This window comes from Rissa tridactyla, chromosome 3 (assembly GCF_028500815.1).
Source record: "Rissa tridactyla isolate bRisTri1 chromosome 3, bRisTri1.patW.cur.20221130, whole genome shotgun sequence".
NCBI classification, from domain to species: Eukaryota; Metazoa; Chordata; class Aves; order Charadriiformes; family Laridae; genus Rissa; species Rissa tridactyla.
In genome coordinates this window covers 55,647,588-55,668,166 of record NC_071468.1, presented here as the reverse complement: position 1 = coordinate 55,668,166, position 20,579 = coordinate 55,647,588, and the positions used below count along the sequence as shown (strand labels likewise).

Below are 20,579 nucleotides of genomic sequence, written 5' to 3'. Positions count from 1 at the left end.
TAATAAACCTACTTTGGTCACACACTCTATGTTATTTCTAGTTAAAGAAAATAAACATCAGGCCCTTCTGAACTGTAATTCTCAGCAGGAACCTACCTTTTGTGTCACAGACAGACTGAAGCTGGAAAAACTCACATAACCATTAATGCAAACTCTGACTTTTTAGTTGTCTCATACAAGCTTTTCCAATTCTAAACTCCTTTTCTTTCCAGGACTTTTAAGGTGATAAGGCTTCCCCCCCCCCCAAGAAATTGCAATGTGTTCAAAAGCACACAAAAGAACATTTCACAAGTTTATACTTTCTATACACTGTTCTTTGTGCTTCACAAAGAAGTACAGCTGTAGGAGTCAGAACACATTAAGTCTCACATTAGTGCTAACATCAATTTGTTCTAAGTGTCCAAAAGCACAGCGAATGAAGGAAAGAGAAAGAATGCTTAAAATTTTCCTCTTCCTTGTTCTTTCCTCCAACCTTCTTTCACAGTTGAGCAGGAGCATTTTCCAAACTACAAGTGTGACCAGCACTGTGCCATATGACCAAATGCAATATACAGGTATGTACTGAGAAATCTAGTCATGCGGCATCAGGAACTAAAAGTCCTTGTTTCTGCAATCCATGAACCATTCCCTGCACTAGGATGCCACTAAAACAAATAAAAGAGATTTACTGAAAATAAGAGATGCCTGGCCAGTGAGCAGGACCAGCACAGTCAGAGATCAGGACCGCAAACGGCCTAGAACAGAAGCAAAGCATGGGTGTTCAGAGAAAAAAAAAAAAGTGTAAACCATACTTCTGATGTTATTTATAGAGTATGAGTAAGGAAATATTTTTAACCAGGGCCACATTAAGACTGAATAGCCAAACCTGTCATTTTTAACTTGAACTCAACTATATATTGAATCACTGTGGGCTTCTTATTTTCTTTGATGTTGGCCACATTCACAAAGGAATAGTCTGAGACTACCACATTTATTGCTTACAGAAATGAAAATTCAAGCCTGAATGAGGATACAGAGTACTCTGCCTGAAAAGAAAAAAATTTCATATTTCGTGAGCCAAAACACAATCATGCCGCAAGAGTGAAGAGCTAGAGCTGTTCAACTGATCTGCCTTACAGTTTTATAATTATATTGTGTTCATGACACGGTAATTATTCTGTTAGAATGAGAAAACGAGTTATCTGGTCATTTTTCTCATACAGTGCAACCGTTATCTCAGAATTAAGGAAATTTGTGGGTGTAAAATTTTAGCCAAAAATAGCCAGAGGGCCCAAGAGATGGATAAAAATTTGCACGAGCCTCTCATCGACTCCCTCACATTATGAACCTCTTTGCATTAAAAACACTTCTGTCTTCAGAATAAATAAGTTAAGCAAACACTTCTGAAGCTGACTATACAGCTTTTAAGCGCTCTGTTGGCTACATAAAGCAGCTGTTTTAACATCTACTCGTGTCACAAATACAACTTTTTCCACCCACAGTAGAGGCTTTGGTGAGCAAATTCCAGAGAGGTGTTGAAGACAGCTGCAGAAAGCAAGAAATACTTTTCAGTGGGAATAGGCTCCTTAACATGTCGTTTATCACTTATCTGCTCCCCCAGTACTATTCTTGTCTCTTGCAGGCTCATTTTAAGCAGAATACATTAAAAGGTATGCTGTTCTAGCTTAAATGGGAAAAGTTTTACCCAGCAACCTGTCCTTCTCTCACCCCACTTTTTCCTCTCCCAGCTATCACTCCCTCCCACACGCTTCCCTGTCATTTTGAGAGTCCCAAGCCTGACGTACAGCTCTGCAGTAGCAGACTTCCCTTCCAACGGGAACCAGGTGAGGAAAGACTCTAAAAAGTTGCCACTCACAGACAGGAAAATGCGAGTTTCCCTTACCTATGCTGGACAGAGGCTCTGCTGGGTAAAAGCTGTTCCACAGCTTGGTAGACCTGCTTTCACACTTCCCTGAACCATCTTGTGCTTCAGAAGCCCCATCAGAAAAATAACCTCACTACTCTTCAGGAACGTTGCACAGATATGAGCCCCACAGACTGTACAAATTCAAATCACCCCAGCCAGGAGAGGCAGGAAAGTGCTGGGATAAGGGCAAGCAGCAGCTTCTGTGTTGCTGAGCATCAGTGTTTTGCTGGACACACTGCACACGTTTCCAGGGAAACCACTGCCCTTCTAAGGGTGCAGGGAATCATGGCCTTATTCTTGATACTGCTATTGATCAGTTAAATGACACCAAGAAAGGCACGTGGCCTCTCTGTGCCCTTTAAATAAAAAAAGCCAACCTTTTAATATTTACCTTCCTCTTTGACCTGCTAGACAGAAATTGCTGTATGAGGATAAAAACCAGGAAGTCGTACGCTACAGTCAGTAGTGACAGAGAGAGAAGAGGAGGCGAAGAAGACACTTAGCAGGTTCTTTTGCAGAAGACTGAGATTTCTTGTTCTGTGACACCTAAGCAGGAAACTCTAAGCTCGGGTTTGGGATTTTTTGTTTGGGTTTGGGTTTTTTTTTTGGTAAGGAATAAATTTATCATTGATACAATAGCTCCAAACAAACACCTCTAACTATGGAGCAGGGTAGTACAAAGTAATCCACTATACAGGCACAGCTCTTACCTTGGGTACAGTTGGTTCCATGCCCCCCATAAGCTTTATAACCCACAGTAACATCTTTCTGAATTGCATTTCCCTCTTGCACTAAGCACGGACAGCGCATGCGCCAGCACCACAGCATGCAGAAACGGGGAGGGAAGAACACCAGCCCATTGGGATCCCCACCAGATCAAACCCATTGGATCCTCCACTGCCACTACATGTTCCCACGCTGGCCTGACGTGCCATATCCTTGAGCCAGCAGAGTGAAGAGGAGAGTGGCAGTGCCAGCAATGGCATCACAACAACTTACACAATGAACTTACAGCACATGAGTCACTGAACACCTCAGCATAGTAATACGATCCAGCGACTGTCAACCTCAGCTGTATTTGAGCTGGGGTCAGATGGTGAAAGACGCTACATTATATTTAAAAATCTTTCAGCTTCTAACATTCATAGCCAAAATGTTCCAGGGGAAAAAAAAAATTGAAGCTGTCAGCTGTTTCCATGTAGCACAGTGCAAAAAACAGACGACCGCTGAGCTATAAAGAATCCCAGAGCTCTGCCAAAACTTGCCTCATTGATGAGACAAGTATCAGATTCAAAACTAGAGGAGGGGGGGAAATGCAACAGGCTTAATAGGGTAAGGCTGTTTATCAGAAGACTGAATAACTTACACTAAATTTGACTGATTCGCCAGAAAAATATTTTTGAATGGATGAAATTAAGTGATTGGTTTTGCTCATTTTTAGCGAGGCAATGTAGAGAGCTCTCAGAGAAAGAAGTAGTTACTACTTCAGCTTTCATTTAGTCACACTTCTGAGAATGGCTACTTTACATGCGAGACAGTGGTAACATCAGTAACGTTATCCAGTTCTTAACCCGAACTTCTATCAGCTCAAAAGTGATTTAAGAAATAAATCTGCAACTGAACACAATATGCAAGTATGTGGGTTACTTGGATTCCTCTCCCCTTCATATATGTGCTGAGAAAGACCTCCAAAGAAGCCCCTACTTTGCAAAGGGCTTCCCTCTCACATTCTCAAATCACGTTCCCTTGTACAGAAAGTGAGGCCGCACCTGCAGTACTCTGTGTCCAGTTCTGAGCTCCTCAGTACAAGAGACATGCACATACTGGAGATAGTCCAGTGAAGGGCCGCAAAGATGATAAAGGGACTGGAGCACGTCACATGAGGAAAAGCTGAGAGAGCTGGGACTGTTCAGCCTGGAGATGAGAAGGCTCAGAGGGATCTTATCAATGAATAAAAATACCTGAAGGGAGAAAATGATGGAGCTGGGTTCCTTTCAGTGGTGCCCTCTGACGGGGCCAGCGGCAATGGGCACAAACTGAAACACAGAGGTTCCCTCTGAACATCAGGAAACACTATTTTACTGTGAGGGTGACCAAGCACTGGCACAGATTGCCCATGGAGGTTATGGGATCTCCATCCCTTGAAATATTCAAAAGCTATCTGGGCATGGTCTTGGGCAACCAGCCCTAGGTGGCCCTGCTTGAGCATAGGGGGTTGTGACCAGATGACCTCCACAGGTCACTTCCAAGCTCAACCACTCTGTGATTCTCTGAGGGTGGCTGAAAATCATTTAGTTCTGCCAGAAAATTAAATTGGTTGGGAAATACTTAACAATCAGGAGATGTTTATCTACAGCAGCTACTCTTTGACTTACATAAAACATCAGACTTCTCTTTCCTCCCAAATTGCTTCCGTTTTCAACATTTCCTCAGACAGTAAGCGGCAACGCTTCCTCAGATTGCGGCTCTCAGTCTCTCCATGCCTGTTCCTAATGGTAGCCAATACATTTGCTACTATTCACTTATATATACAGCTACCTCTCTTTGCCTGTTGTACAGATGCTGTGTGCTATGATAACCAAAATGACACAACTGGAAAAAAAAAAGAGAAGAAAAGAAAACACAACAACAACAAAAAACCCAAACTCAACCACAGGTGGTAGGGCTTTGGCCCTGCTATTTTGTTTTTCATCCTAATTTACTTATTGTGATATCTCCCAACAGGCAACACAAAAGAAATCTGTACATTTCAATGGGGAGTTCTGCTAGGAAAGAACAATCAGCTGTAAATATGAAAGGAAGTGAGAAGTCAGCAATTTCACAGCCTTTGCCTTACAATACCTACTGCAACGTTTCAGATTATATCAAAGCTGTTGTCCCACACCCTTCTCATGGAACTGCAAGACTTAGGGAGAAACAAACATGGCATCAAATCCATTCATCAAGCAGGGATAGATACTCCCTGCAGTGATATTTTTCCAGCACTTTATGTAGTCTTTATTTTGAGGCATCCTAAGCACTCAGGTTTCAAAGACCCACTGACATGAAGTGACCTTTCCATCTAAAGTCTTGATAGTGTAACTTTCAGGCTCCTCTCCCCTCTCCTCCTCCACCTCTTTGGAAGCCTTACACAGGTCATCAACCAATGTTTCTAAGAATAAATACCATGATGACTCAGGTTCTTCTCACCAAACTTCAAGCATTTCTCTGTTCACAAGTCAGGGGCTCAGCTGCCATAAAGACACAAGTGGCCTGAGTTGCTCTTTGGAGATACCTCTGTCTCTCCCAGCTGACTTCAGAGGGAACGCAGACAGTCTAAATATCACGTAACTTTTTCTGATCATCAAGACACCTGTCTGTCCCCTGTTCCCCCCACTAGTTCGTTCCCACTTAAAAATCTCTCCTTGGCACTGTAATACCGAATCTGAATGCAATTTCTACCTGTAATCTCATCAAACTTATACAAACTTGGTCTGCCAACTTCCCAGCTCCAAGATCTTTCTGTGTATTTCAAAGTACCTCATTAGCATTTTTCCTTACCTTTTAAGAATGCAAAAGCGTGGGCTACTCATGGGACGCTTCTGCTAAGATCCCACTTACTTCTGATTTTCAATGCACAGATTCAGATGGCTCTTCTCTAGATGCAGGTCAGACAAAAGAGACAAGACTACCTGCTTTATAATGCAAGCTGCTGAGGAAAGAGAATCTGGCTGAAGGAATTAGAACCACCAGCAAGACATGGTTTGGAAACCACCGGCTGCTAAACATGGTCTGGTGTTGTACAGGAACAAATTAACAAGAGGACTCAGCAACTACCTGCAAATACAAGACGAGTGGAAGGAAAAGCATGTGCTCACATCTTAGAAGGCAATAAGATGAGAGAAGATGAGACTGAAGAAACAGACTGCATCAGTACTGTATTTAACTCCTTTCTGATACCAAAAAAAAAAAAAGGAAAAAGTGGCCATATTTGATATTATCTCCTGCTAACTGCTTTGAGATAAATAAAGTCATAATAACACTAATCAATTACTGCAGGCATTCACAAAATTACTGTGTCATCTGAAATTGAAGCTGAAACTGGTATACTGTGAGACAAATTTTCAAACGCTTTCTGAAGCGTCATAAGGCTTCTTCTTACACCCCCCCATCTGCCTCAAAGCCTTCAGGTCTTATGCCTGTTTCAACACAAGTCACTGCCATGGACCAAAAAGTGTACAACTCCATATTCTGAATAAACAATTAAAAAAACCCCAACAATCTATTCAGAAAAACAATGCAAATTCTAATCTGCACAAGAATTCCCAAAGAAAGTTTAAGAGATCTTACAAGGTAAAAAGACACAGAGCTGGAATTCAGATTTAATGAGTAAGCTTTCAATTTTGGGCTGAAATATCATGTAAAAATCTTTGAGATCATCAGTTTCTTCCAAAGTAACCAGCCACTCTGATCCGATGCCGAGCACCAACAGAGACTTCACAAGAGACCCTAGCAGCAATGAGGCAAAAGGCACCAAACATTCACTTTTTCATTACAAATTTGCTGTATGTATTTTAGAAACATGTAACATTAAACTACAAACACAGCTGTAGGAAGCACCTTCTCCCCTCAAATGTCCAGAACTTTCTAAGTTGAAAAAAAAAAAAAAAAAAAGGAAACAATGAGTCAAATCCCCTTGACTAGCAGCTTTTAATCCAGCCGCTGGCAGGTTATCTCACAGATCTGTCACTTGCTAGCAGTTTGGTGACCTTGTATGGGTACAAGGTTATGTTGGCATCCTCTCTCTGGGGCAGATACATTAAACTGAATCAACCATGCCCTTGACCAGTAGGGACTTTTAAAATAAACATTCTCTGGGGTGCTAAAAGATACTGCTTATGTATGGCAGAGATGCACTGCTTCTTTATTCAAACTGCCATGGGCTTCATGATCTCCATCCCAGTCTCTCAATGACTTCTACCCTGAATCATGAAGCGTGATAAGAAGAAAGCTTTGGCAAGCATCCAAATGTCTTTTTCTAAAGCATTAGCACTCAGAAACTGTAATACAAACCTAATCATTGTGCTTCCATGCTTACAAACAAAACCATAGGTGTATTTTCCACAAAAGAGGGTCTCTTCCCTCTGTACAGCTCTAAAGAGTAAGAGAGTAAAATAAATTTCAGTCAAATAATTGCTTTCCACTTCCCATCCACCCCTTCAGTCTCCAAACATCCTCTATCCCAGATTCTAAAACAAAGAAAAACAAATGCCTCATTATATAAACATAAGCTGTGTTTGAAAATCTACTTGCCTGCTCACCAATAACAATGGGGAAACTTTCCTTGGCGAAAAGTCATGTGTCATCATTTTCCATCATTTTTTAACTTCTGAAAGTTAACAAAACAAAACAACACACCGGCTTTTAGCTTATGCTTTTGAGCCACTGCTGCACCAATCAGATTAGGTTTTATGGGCAAGTACCTCCACTGCCCAGGGAAAGGCAGCAGTGGCTGCGGCAGCGTACTCAAGCCTGGTGTCCCCTTCCAAGTTAATGGCAACAGGATACGGACAACTGACATCTCCGAAAAGGACAAATCCTACTTGCATCATACATCTACCATAAACTGTAATTACCTGGAAGTGGCTCCCCCCCCCAGCGATCAGACAGGAAATACAGACAGATAGCTGAGAGTGATATGAATCTTACAGTGAGATCCAAAGAGCAACCTAATTCTCACCAATTTCAAAAGGATTCTCATCCCTTTCTTGCTCCCATGGTAAGAATAAGCAGCCCCTGCACCCTTGCAAGCCCTGGCTCCAAAACTTACTGCTCCAAAAGCACCACGGCACAGAAGCGGGGCAGGGGGACTTCCCCCATCCACCCAATTCTTCAGGAAAGACAATCCAATTAGAAAGGGCTATACGCGCATCCTTTAAAACTATCTGCCCTGCATCACAATGCGGTAGTTTATTTTGGAAAGTGTGTTGATACACACTCGCATGAGCACACAGAGTGGCTATTCACCCCCTTGGCTGTACTCATAACAGCGGAAGCACACAGGGCTTCCTTTCACAGCGCTGCAATTTAAAACAGCGCTCGCAGGGGGTCAGCAGCAGGTGCAAAGTCACAACTTCCAACAAAACCAATAAACAGACTTTTTTCTCCGGTCCAAGATGAAAACATACTCTTACATCTCACCTACAAACTTGCCTTTGCACAGAGGGACAGCTACGAGACCGAAATAAGTGCTCTGCTTGAATGTGTTGCAGGAGCCAGAAGCTAACAATGTGCAAGTATTTTCACACAAGGCTAAGACAACAACCCAGAAAGAAGGGATCTCTTAAGTGCCCAAAATTTATGTCCAAAAAAATGGGGTGATTATCATACAAAACAGACTCAAGCAATTTCAGTAATTCCAGTTTCTTGCTAGACGCAAAAGACATCAGAAATTCTCTCTTGTTATTAATACATGAATTTAAATGATGGGATCAGAACAGGATGGGGGAGAAAGCATCAGTTACCAGCTAGACACAGGGGGTAGAAAAGGATACTGGAAACATATATGAAAAATAAATGTGTTGTTCTTTTTATCCCATTTTATTTACTGTTTCAAGCTTTTGCGTCAGAACAGTCCTAGGATCTTATTTGACCTGTTCGACCATTTTACAGAGTGTTCCCACCAAAAGATAACAACAAAATCAAGTCCCTCCATTACACCTTCATCATATGTTCTACAAATTTGGACAATATAGACCTACACTTCAGTAACAAAAGCAAACCTTCCACTTATTGTCACTGCTGATTTTGACACACACGCTATTGATTTCAAAATAGTTTTATCATGAATCAGTACAGTAGAGCTAGCATAGATGTTAGTCTCAGATCCTTTACTCGAGTTAAGGAAAAAAAAAAAAAAAAAAAGTATTACACAGCCTTTATTTTCCCCACAGAGCATTAAGTGTTGAAGCGTTTGTATGAGTTACTTTTGCTAGAGAGTCTCCCTTTCTGGCAGCCTTTAATGCTTATCATTCTTTGTCAGGCCCTAAGCAAAAGCGATCTTCCTCCTCCCTAATTCCGTATGAAAATATGAGAACCTACGCATCAAACACTTTTTTCTTCCCATGACAGCCACAGTTCATTTTGGTTGAATATTCTCTGATAGAGGACAAGGTACTTGCCATTCACTTCAAGAAACTGTATTTTTACTTTCATTTTTGCAAATCAAGTCTACGCAGCACCACCGGAAACAAGAAATAACTGACCTGGTTACATTCCCCTGGACATAAAGTCTTCTACATGAGGACACACATAAAAATTGATGCCCTTTGATGACACTCTAGAAACGTGTTATAGCAATAACTCCTGAAGTAAAACTGCACAGAGACTGTGTTAATGACCGGTGGCAATATCCTTGAAAGAAAAGTAGCTGGACCACTGACTTTGTCTCAGCCTATGCAGGAGCTCCCTTCTAACACTCTCTATCCGTCTTACCTCTTTGACATGGCCAAAATCCCTTCATGTTATCACAAGTATCTTTTTCCTTTAAGGATTTCTACGGCTATGATTACTGTAATATCTGAGAATATCATATTCTGTTGTACATTTATCTTGAAATTGCCCTTTGGACAAAAGGGGATTAAATGCAGACAGAATTAACATACAACTTGTCCAACGTCACATGAAGTCTGTCAGGGCAGGGAACTGAAGCCCCCCTTATCTCCCCAAGCCCAAGAGGAGCAACCCATTTAGCCAGTAAACTTGTCCTCTCACATGTCTATACACCCCACTGTCACATAACCTGAAAGTAAACCAAAACCACATAAATTTTTGAAAAAGCTGTAGTAATATTCCCTCTCATCAGGAACTGAATTAATCCTTTAAATCCCTTGTCATAGAATCATGGAATCTTCATGGTTGGAAAGGACCTTTGAGATCATCAAGTCCAACCATACACACACAAAAAAACCCCCCACACAACAACAAAAAAACCCCTACAATCTCTGCCACTAGAACATGCCCTGAAGTGCCACATCTAGACATTTCTTAAATACCTCTAGGGATGGTGACTCAACCACCTCCCTGGGCAGGCTGTTCCAGTGCCTGACCACTCTTTCAGTAAAGTAATTCTTCCTGATATCTAATCTAAACCTCCCCTGCCGCAACTTCAGACCCTTTCCTCTGGTCCTGTCATTGTTCACTTGGGAGAAGAGGCCAACACCCACCTCTCTCCAACCTCCTTTCAGGGAGTTGTAGAGGGCAATGAGGTCTCCCCTCAGCCTCCTCTTCTCCAAGCTAAACATGCCCAGCTCCCTCAGCCTCTCCTCATATGACCTGGTCTCCAGACCCCTCACCAGCCTGGTAGCTCTCCTCTGGACACGCTCCAGCACTTCAGTGTCCCTCTTGTACAGAGGGGCCCAGAACTGAACACAGTACTCGAGGTGAGGCCTCACCAGTGCCGAGTACAGAGGCACCATCACTTCCCTGCTCCTGCTGGCCACGCTATTCCTGATATAAGCCAGAATGCTGTTGGCCTTCTTGGCCGCCTGGGCACACTGCTGGCTCATGTTAAGCTGGCCGTCCACCAGCACACCCAACAAAGCTGACAATATGAAACAGAAAAATGTACACATTGTACATATGCAATACCTGATTCCCGGACTGGCGCCTGATTTTGAAAGCAGAAAATACATCTCTGAATAAATGCTGTCCAATTTTCCAAATATATTTAGAATATCATCACAACACATTCACACCGTCTTCAACATTTTTTGCTATGACTTCACTGTAGACAGTGGTTTACGGCCAGCCAAGATAATGTAATCCCGTGACCACTTCATCTTTTTGAAAGGAAAAGGCTCAAGTCGGTCATAAAACGAGGTATTCTGTTTCTCCATAGAGTATTCCTTGACAGCATCATGCATTAGGTAGAGCTTTGTTAATCTTACAATTGGACAAGCTGTGAGTGATGAGCAAGCAGGCTTTTAACAAAAGCTTCTTGGAGATGAGGCACGTGTTTTGTCTTCCAGAAAAGCTCACTTATAACTTGCAAGCTTAGCAACAGAAGTAGTCCAAACGTATTTTATTTAAATGATAACACATATCACATTCACAATAGCAAAATGAGGAGTCCAAAGAGGACAAAAAAGTTAATTAAGAAAGATATAGCTACAGACTTCTCATTTTGGTTCAGACCATCTCTTTTCAAGGCTTTAGGAAGCAGCTTCTAAACTGACCTTTAATTTCTTTACAATGTTAATGAATTTTAAAATGTAATAAATTCCAAGTGCAATGGAATTAACAATCCACTGAAAAGACAGAGAAAAATCAAAATGCTTTAGAGTACAGAAGAGCTCTTTTGAGAGCACTACATGTTCTTGAAAACAATAAGAAAAAAATTGTCAATAACCAGGGCCTTATTAAAAGCATATCCATTTCAATACACACAGGTATTGTGTCACTACACAGTAAACCTCATCCATAGGCCAGACTGTCTTTCCTTGCCTGCGTTTCTCCTACTCACACACCTGGAGGGCCTTCAAAACCGTAAAGGATTCATGATCCACGGGCAAAACAAAACTGGATGAGACAACTCTTTTTGGACACAAAAGCAGCATACTGTCTACCTACAATGCAGCATGCTAGGTGCCTTTATTGTTTAGAAAAGCTTGCCCTGAGGAATTCTGTGCTTTCCATCACTTTAGATATAAATGCAATATTACCAGAATAAAAACCACCCAAACCAACCTCCCAACCCCCCCATAACTGTTGCTCCCCCCACACACACTCCTACAGATCAGGAATAAAGTTTGTGTACAAAACACTGACAGTCACTTTCATTGTTTGCTTTTGATAGCCAGTTTCTCTTTTTTGTCCCTCTCTTAACATGTTAAGAGGAAAAAGCCAGACATTTCAGGGAAGGGGGGAAAAAAAAAAAAAAACCAACCAGCCACAAAACTAAAACACCCAACTGAAATAAAGTCAATTCATATTACCTCAATTAAAAAAAAAAAAAAAAAAAATCACTTTGTGTTTAGTTTTAAATATTTTGGAGATTTTTGTTACAGCCTCCCCAAATACTCAAATTTTTCTGCTTCTTCTATTTGACAACATTATGGTTGTATTCCTCTGTGTGTCCAAAATAAACATAACTGTTGTTGTGACGACTTCGAGACGACCGAGCACATCGGGCCAAAACACCTGAGAGCTTCCAGTGGCATGAAGAGTGAGAGTAGGGGGCAGCATAGGGATGTCTGAAGAACACAACTGGCCACTTAAGTCTTTTGTCTTGCACAGGAAGCCACAGCACAGGCAACTTCCACATGAAATCAAACCAGCGGTAGTTGTTGGCAGGCTTCTGGGAAGTCCAATAGGGGAAATGCTTTAATTGACATGAACAACAACACGTTTGCACTGCAAATACTGAAGATCAAAAGATTATTTTTTTTATTGGCCATTAGAGGGTTGCTACCAGCCCTTGGAAATACTTATTTCTGTATTTTGAAGCATGTATACATCACAAGCCAAAGCAGGGAAGAATAAAGCAATGCAAAACCACCGCAGTTGCAGGGGAATGGAGTCCCCAGTGTGTTCCCCAAAAGCCACAGAGCTGTCCAAGATTTACGATTTCTGTCTTACTCATCTAAGGGAAGACTCTTCTCACTTCCTCCCACTGCTGGAGTTGGGTTTTGATTAGCAAGCCAGGATTACCTTGGCAGAATCAACAAGCAAGACCTCATAGATGTTGTGCAAGTCCCAATACTCCAGTTTATTACTGGAAAGCCTGGCAGTTTTTAAACTTTCTGGTTTTTTGGAGCGCACGGATGGTCCAGGACTGGTATGCATCCCCATACAGCAAATTTAAACCTACTGGCAACAGTCGTGCTTTTAAGTATCTTCCACAGATTCTTTAGAAATAACCCACTAATGCCCATGCCCCCCACTGATTGCATGCTGAAAACCAGGGCACTAGATCTATCCTGATGGGACAGCCACAGTGTGGAACCTGAGCCGCATCCCTGTGAATCACAGCCAGAACAGGCAGCAGAAACCATTAGCTTTCCACAGACCTTTCTGTCCTCCAAACTATTATAAACTTGAAGTCAGGATGGGATAAAAACCAAAGCACAGCCTCATATCTACTAACCTACACTCATTTCCTCCATATGACTCTGCTAGAGTTTTACAAGAGAAGGAAATGCAAAATGGAAATACTGAATATAGCTACCTTCTTCCCTACAAGCTGCCATGTTTTTCCAATAGATTGTCCCCCATCAGCATGCCAATCAAACAAAAAGGGAGACGCATATGCACAGGACACCACAGAAACTGGCCCAAGACACCAGAGAAACTAGTCCAGGAGAAAAAAAATTTACTAATAGTCTGAATATTCTGAAAATTACACTCATCCCCACCACCGCCAAAGGAAAGTTCATAGAATTAGCAAATCTTCACACTTAATTCCTTTGAAAATAAACTTATTCCTCCTCCACATTGTATGATGCAGGCCTAAGAAAAAAATGAAAGTCTCTCAGCCCCAGTGTTTTCACTCTGCCTAGATTTTCTTTTATGCGCACACCTGCCTGATGCAGGTGTGATTTCTAGCCTGATCGCTATTGAAGTTTTGTGTTGTTACTTAGGAAAATCCTTTCAAGTTCTGAAGTAAAAAACATCCAAGCATTCCCTCCAGAGTAACGTAACTAACCACGAGCAATGCACTGAAACTTGCACATAAAAAACTCAAAGCCAGAGAAGATGACCCCTCCCCACACTGTGGAGGCCACAAAGTAATTAAACAGAGAAATCAATTTTCCCTTTGGTCTAGTCCTTCTTGGTTGTTGTAAATTTAAATGCAGTAAGAGCGGTTGCAAAATTCACACGTTGCAAACATGGTTTGCAAATGAACTGCTCCTCTCTGCTTGGGGATTTAAATTTTAGCACCATAAATTGTGGGTTGGAAGGACCAGAAGGAAAGAGTTTGCTTGTACACTGGATCTGTGGCTTCAGGGGAGGAAAAAAGTAGTTTTATTTTTTTTACTGTCATGAGACTTGACTAGTCCAACTGTTGTATGGAACACACATGCAAATATGTAGGGCTTTGGTAGTTCACTGGACCGGATGTCCAATAGCTGTTAGTCCCCTAGAAAACAAGCAGACTACCTGCTTACAAAAAAAATGTTCTGAGTTTGCAAACCTTGCCAATTGAGTACCCCAAGGAGTGAGCACCATTCTTGCAAAACCTACGCTCAGTATCAAAAAAAAAAAAAAAAGCCCTTAGCAATGTCACCCACATGCATCTCCTTTGACAGCTCAAGTGCAACTGTACACCAAGGAAATGTAAAATAACTTTAGAAAGTAGCATGCAAGCATGCACCTTAGCATCCAGACAAAATAGGTTCCACTTCCCTGCAGAGGCAGCGGCCCAACTTGCTTAGTGGGTACTAGGACTCCAGCCGCAAGGACTCTGCTTCCCTCTCAGCCACTGGCCTGCTGCAGGATGCTAGACAAGCCCTCAACATCCCAGGTGACCCAGGCACAGAGAGGAAATTCCTATACTAATTGATATAACAAGTGCAGAATTTCGTTAATGGACGGATATTAATAGATCTGTCTACTTTCTCCTGAGAGGAGCCAACACTTCAAAAAAACCCCAAACCACTTTCAAAGACGACTGCACTCCTTCCCCAGAGGCTCATCACGTTCAGACACACACAATAAAGGCTCTTCTGCACTTGCACAAAAATGATCACGACCCGTTCACCAAAACGCCGTGGTTTCCAAGCCTTTCATCTGCAGGCCTCAGATGATTTTCCAGCAGACACACAACTACTGGCTAGAGCGGTTAGTGTAGCAGATCCTAGTTTTATTTCTCAGATCCCTCAAACACAGTCAAAAGGCCACAAAGCGAGAGGCTGCATAACCTAGTGTTTCTCACAGTCTATTCCCACACAAACCAAGCAACGTTCACCCCCGATGAAGTTTAAAATTAAAAAAAAAAAAATTGACATCAACTTTGCTTTGAAAAATAGAGATCTGTGCTTGATCCAATTAAGGAGTCAAACAATTGTAACAAAATCTGCATCCACCTTGGTGGGAAATTTGTCCTTTTCCTCTTCAATGGAGAAATTCCTTCCTAACTGTAACATTAAAGAAGAAGAAAAAAAAAGTCATTAAAATTCCAGCCTAAAAGGCAATATGTTCTCCTGTTCTCACTTGAATTTTCACTTATGTTTTTCTCCAGTTACAGGAGAATCACAGAACAACATGAACCGGAAAGGACTTCTGCTCACCTGCCTATCCCCTATTCCCCCCAGCCTCCCCCAAAGCAGGGAAAAATTGAATTGGGGTGCTCAGGGCCATGCCCAGTTGTGTCCTGGATACCTGCAAGGACATCCCAACCTCCCTGGGTAGCCTGTTCCAACATTTGACCACCCTCACGCTGAAAATTTTCTCCCCAATATCTCATCGGAATTTTCCTTGTTGCCACTTTTGTCTGTTGCCTCTTGTCCTACCGCCGCACACCTCCCAGAAGAGCCTGGCTGTATCTTCTCCATACGCTCTCACCAGTTACCTAAAGACATGGGATAATTTTCCCATAAAGAAAAGCAACAGACATACACAGAGTTGTATTCCCAAGATGTTCACCAAATAAGCACATAGAGATATGGATTTTTGGCTTATTTTTCTGAAATACAAGTACTGTATTTTATTTTTTTTTTTTTGCAACTTAACGCTGTCTCTTATGGATTGCCCTTCTGCAGTGTGTACCACCACAAGCTTACCTCCGCAGACACGTAATGCTGAGTAACTAATACGGTAAAAACTCACACCTCAAATTATTCTCTAGTAATCCTCCTACAGGGAGAAACCCTTAGTTTTTGTTCCCCGTTTGAACAGTCCTGCCAGTTTGACGTACTTATGTGACCTCACGATACACTCTGGTTTTCACAACTTCTCTGTTAAAGCAGGGAAGCGACATTCAGCGATGTCGAAACTGGGCACAAAGAAAAACCATGTGCGAACTTGTGGTTATCATGCGGATGAGGGCTACGGGCCACAGCTCGTACCCGCTCCAGCGGGACACCTCCCTGGGGCTCACGGAGGCTGTGGCAGTGCACCGCAGCGAGCTCGACCGAGCCTTCGAGCGCCGCTGCTCCCAGCACACCTTCCTCCCCAGAAGCCAACCAGCTGCACACGGATGGATGCTTGGTTCGCCAGTTACACGTGTTCGGGTTTTTTGTTTGCTTGGGGGTGTTTCTTTGGGTTTTTTTGTTGTTGTTTGTTCTTCTTCACAACAGCACCTTTTGCCGTGAGCCACCGGTCACCCCGTTCCTCCTCACCGGGCACAGCACCCTCCTTCCCTCCCTCCCTCCGTCCCGGGAGCACCGGGGCGGCGCTGACAGGACCGCTGCCCCCCGGCCCCGCCACTCCCCCCCCCACCCCACCTGCTGGCCGGGGGCGGCGGGGCGACCGCGCTCCCCCCACGGTCACCGGGCAGACAAAGAGCCGCCCCCGGCCACCGCTCCGTCTGGGCTCTGAGAAAGAGCCTCCAAGGGGGAGCTCCACCTTTCGCCCAAATTAACTTCGGGGAGGGCCGCACCCCCACCGCCCCGCTCCGCTCCCCGGCCCTTCCCGGCCTCCCTGTCACACCTCACCGGCCCGCCTGCCCACGCCTGCCGGGCAGCCCCGGCCTCCCACCGCCCCCGGCCCCGCTCCCGCCGCCCGGGAAGCCGGGGGGCCCCGCGGCCGCCCCCCACCCCCGGCGGCGGAGGCAGGCCCCAGCCCAGCCGCCACGGGGGGCGACGAGGAGCCGCAACAAGTCGCCGCCGCCGGCCGCCCTTACCCAGATAGTGCCGCAGGTCCAGCAGAAAGTGCGGGGGCCCCCCGTTGAGCTGATAGAAGAGGGAGCCCAGGCAGAAGAGCAGCAGGGCGGCCATGCAGAAGCCGTAGTCGCGCAGCGAGAGGAAGGGCAGCAGCGAGAGGGGCCGCCGCCTCTTCCAGCCCCCGCCCTGGCCCGGGCCCGGGCCCCCTCCCGTCGCCGCCGCCGCCGTCGCGGGGGGCCGGGGCGCCGGGCAGTCCCCGCCGCCGTGCTGCTGCTTCTTCTTCATCCTCCCCTTCGCCGCCGCCGGGTCACGCAGCCCGCCCGGGAAAGCGCATCCTCCATCCGCCTGCTCGGCTCCGGCTGCCCGCGGCGGGGAAAGTTCCCGGGAGCTCAGGGGACCCGTCCCGTCCCCATCGCCGGCTGCCCCCGGCCCCGCGGCAAGGCGAGAGTCCCCGGCGCTGCGGCGGCTGCTGCTGCGGAGCGCCGCTAAGGGGAGGGGAAGGAGGTGGTCACCATCCCGCTCCCTGGGGCTCCTCTCCTCCTCCGCCGCTCTCCGCTCCCTCTCTCCGCTCGGCCTCTCGCTCCGGTGTCAAGTTACAGCCAGCGCTCCGCCGCCTGCAACTCGCGGCCGACTTGTGCGCGCCGCCTGGCCCCGCCACCCCCCGCCCGGCCCGGCCCCACCGCCCCCGGCCCGCCCCGGCCCGCCCCGGCCCACGGTCCCCGCGACGCGCCCGTTGCCTCCCCGCCAGCGACCCCTGCGGGCGCCGCCGGGCGCCGCCGCCCCATCCCCCTGGCTGCGGCGGAGCCCGGCCCGCCCCGGCCGAGCCGACCCACCTGCCCCGGCCCGCCCCTACCGCCGTGAGGGGCTGCGCGGGGTGCGGGGCCCGGTGCCCGTGGGGCGGGGGCTGGGACGGGGCTTCTCGCTGTGCCCGGCCACGGGCAGCAGCCGTCGGGGCTGAGTTGCCCCAAAACCGGGCACGGCCCCGGGGCAGGCCTCGGGACACCCCCCCGGGAGCCAGACCTGGGGGGTCATCTCGCCAGTGCTCCAATGGCCCACACACGACTGCCCTTCCTTTCCCCATGCAGGGATGACGGCAGTAGGAAGGTTTAATATGATGGTGATTTAGACCAGTCTAAGGCAGCATGAAGGTCCCCGCACCTTTATGCTCGTTGGTGCGGGAAGAGCGGGGTGGCTCTTCACCTCACGGCTTTGCTGGGATGATTAAAGCGGGGGTTGTTGTCTGTTGGGGACATGGCTTTAGACAAGTACGGAAATTGCAAAATTAAGATTGCTCAGGCAACCTTAATTTGACCCCCTTGCACATATGGCTTATGATACAGCCTCTAATTACTCGATCATGCTGTTTTTTCCTAGAGAACCGCTTCCCACCGTGTGGAGGGTGAATGGCGTTCCCTCCGCACTGAGCTGTTTAATAGCTTCATCCTCTTTACACAACATATGTCCCCAATATGTCCTTATGGCTTATTTGGAGCCATTCTTGTCCTTGGGCATTGTCTGGAGTAGAAAATACATTTCCTTCCCTGGTGGAGCTGCATTGCCAGCGCAGCAGTGGAGGGAGGAGGGCTCGGGGTGGTTCTGCCAGTTCATGGTGTGGTTTTATGGACCTGGATGGAAGTGGGGTGGGGGCTTCCCCAAGATCCTGCTCACGGCGCCACACGAGGCTCTTAGTTTCTAAGCAATAGCAAGTTCTGTCCACCGTGGTTTGGGAGAAAAGTAGGAAATCATGACCTAAGTGCAACTCGCCAGGTCAGAAATTAAAAAGCAATTACCCTTTTCCTTTTGAGGCTTCAAAAAATGCATCATGATTTAGGGGGGCTGACTCATAATCTTTGCGCATTTGCAGCTGGAAATTTTGCTCAGGAGACTGAATTCAGATGGTTTTGACACTTACTGAAAGACTTGGGTGAATGCCTGAGTCTTACCTACACTTACTGGCTTCGTTTTGTTGCTGGCGTCCAGCAGCAAAGGGCATCTGCTGAAATATGGAAATTAATCTTGCTGGTGTGGACAAGAGCACAAAGCCAGAATCTGACAATAAGTAACCAATCCCACTGCATTCCTTCATAAAAAATACCCACACACTGGCTGAAAGAGCAGACCTTCTATGATAGTTTGGAGAGGAATCCCTCGGGTTTTAGTTTCACAGAGTTCTACAGCATCACTGCATGTATCCTTCGCAATCTTACACAGAACCTGGAGCAAAGACAAAGTTAGGAATGACACCTCACTTGTGAAAAACAGAAAAGTAATATGATACAAAAAAAATAATTCCCCTTCGGGCTAGTGTTTAAGCACCAAAAAAAGTCACAGCAAAAGGTAAACCTTTAGGACTACAGTTCACTTTAAACAGAAATATCCAACAGCTTTCACCAGATAAAGTCCTAGCTGTAATTGCACAGTTAAACTACCGCTTCTTAATTCTCATTAATGTTGCCTAGGAAGTATCGGGGGCTTATTTAACGTGTGCTGCTGCCATGGACGTTTTGTCTTGCACTGCTGCCATGGATGTTTTACATTGTTTTATATTCTTTTGAATACTTCCATATCCACTGGCTTGTTTGTAATGACCACACGGCAGATTTGTTTAGTGATGCTGGTTTCTGTGCACATGAGAAACAGGTAAGCACTTACACTGGACATTTGAGAAAAATGGATGCTTTGATGAGAAGACAGACAACACCTGTAAGGTGAATCAATAAATCTTTATTTTTCTGGTTGCAAAGAATGCCTTTGATCTCCAGGAAGAGGATTTGTTTTGGTTTTTTTTTAAATAAAAGATGGAAAAACAGGCCAATCAATGGAGTAAAATTTAAGTGGGAAGACTCTACCATTGAGAGAGTTCTTGTCATATTTCTAAGCATCGACAGGTAAAAAATTCTCTTGGGAGGAAGAAGAAATAGAAATTTTTGTTGCTGGAACATATACTTAAATGTATAAATTAGCTGTAAAATTAATTACTTTCACATATATGAACTGTCATACCTACATTATGCTATCAATTTAAATGCCAAAAATCAGACTAGGACAACAAGCAGGAAAATTAATACTATTTACTTTGTGCTATAGCTTGATACAGCACGAGAGTTTTCCTATTTTTAATTCCCCTGTTACTCATCTACTTTAATGAAAACAGTATGATTTTGCATGCATAGCATAAAGCATTTAAAACATATATACATCCTTGACTTACTACATTCCCATTCATACAACAAAGCCCCAAAGAATCCAAAACACAAACCCCACATTAAAGGAATATTACGGTTGAAACGTCAAGTGTTGACACTTTAGGATAATCCAAAGGTAAGATTTTTTCCGATAAACTTGTTTGACTTGTAGAGGGTATGACTTACAATTTAGCCTTTAATTGTGTGATGATACTGTTTTGCTCAGAGGACCGCTGCCTCGTACAGTGCATGGGACAGACTCTCTTCACTGTATGTGCAGCTTTTCAGTTTATTTTTAATCTCTTTGTTCAACATATGTCCTCAGGCTTTATTTAAAGCTATTCAAATCCTGCTTGTAGTGTGGAATTATTAACGTCATAGCAGGCTTTTCTACAGCATTCATTGTTACAGTATCTTGAGCATATGATGAATGCTTATGAATTACTTTCATGAGATGTAGCTCATGTCACCATTTTACTGATTGCGAAATGAGACACAGAGAGATTAAGGTTAAATGCATCTATTAATTTTGGTTGCCAGCCTTCAGATGACTGGGGTTTGCATTGGTGAAATAGTTAGCATTATGCAGCACTTTGTATGTTCAAAGCATAGCTCCCTTTGACTTCAGATGCGGTCGTGAATGCTAACTACTTCTACAAATCAGACCCCAGGCTCTCAAACCGAACA

General features: G+C 44.8%; 1 protein-coding gene across 2 annotated transcripts in view; it reads right to left on the bottom strand.

Moving 5' to 3' along the window:
* UST (uronyl 2-sulfotransferase) overlaps nt 1-17,328 on the bottom strand; it is a 163,681-nt gene extending 146,353 nt beyond the window's left edge. For both annotated transcript variants that reach the window (XM_054195681.1, XM_054195680.1), the window contains exon 1: nt 16,728-17,328. In XM_054195681.1, the coding sequence (XP_054051656.1) occupies nt 16,728-16,992 (265 nt within the window). In that variant the 5' untranslated portion in view covers nt 16,993-17,328. The remainder of the gene's footprint in view (nt 1-16,727) is intronic.
* Between the last annotated feature and the right edge of the window lie 3,251 nt (nt 17,329-20,579).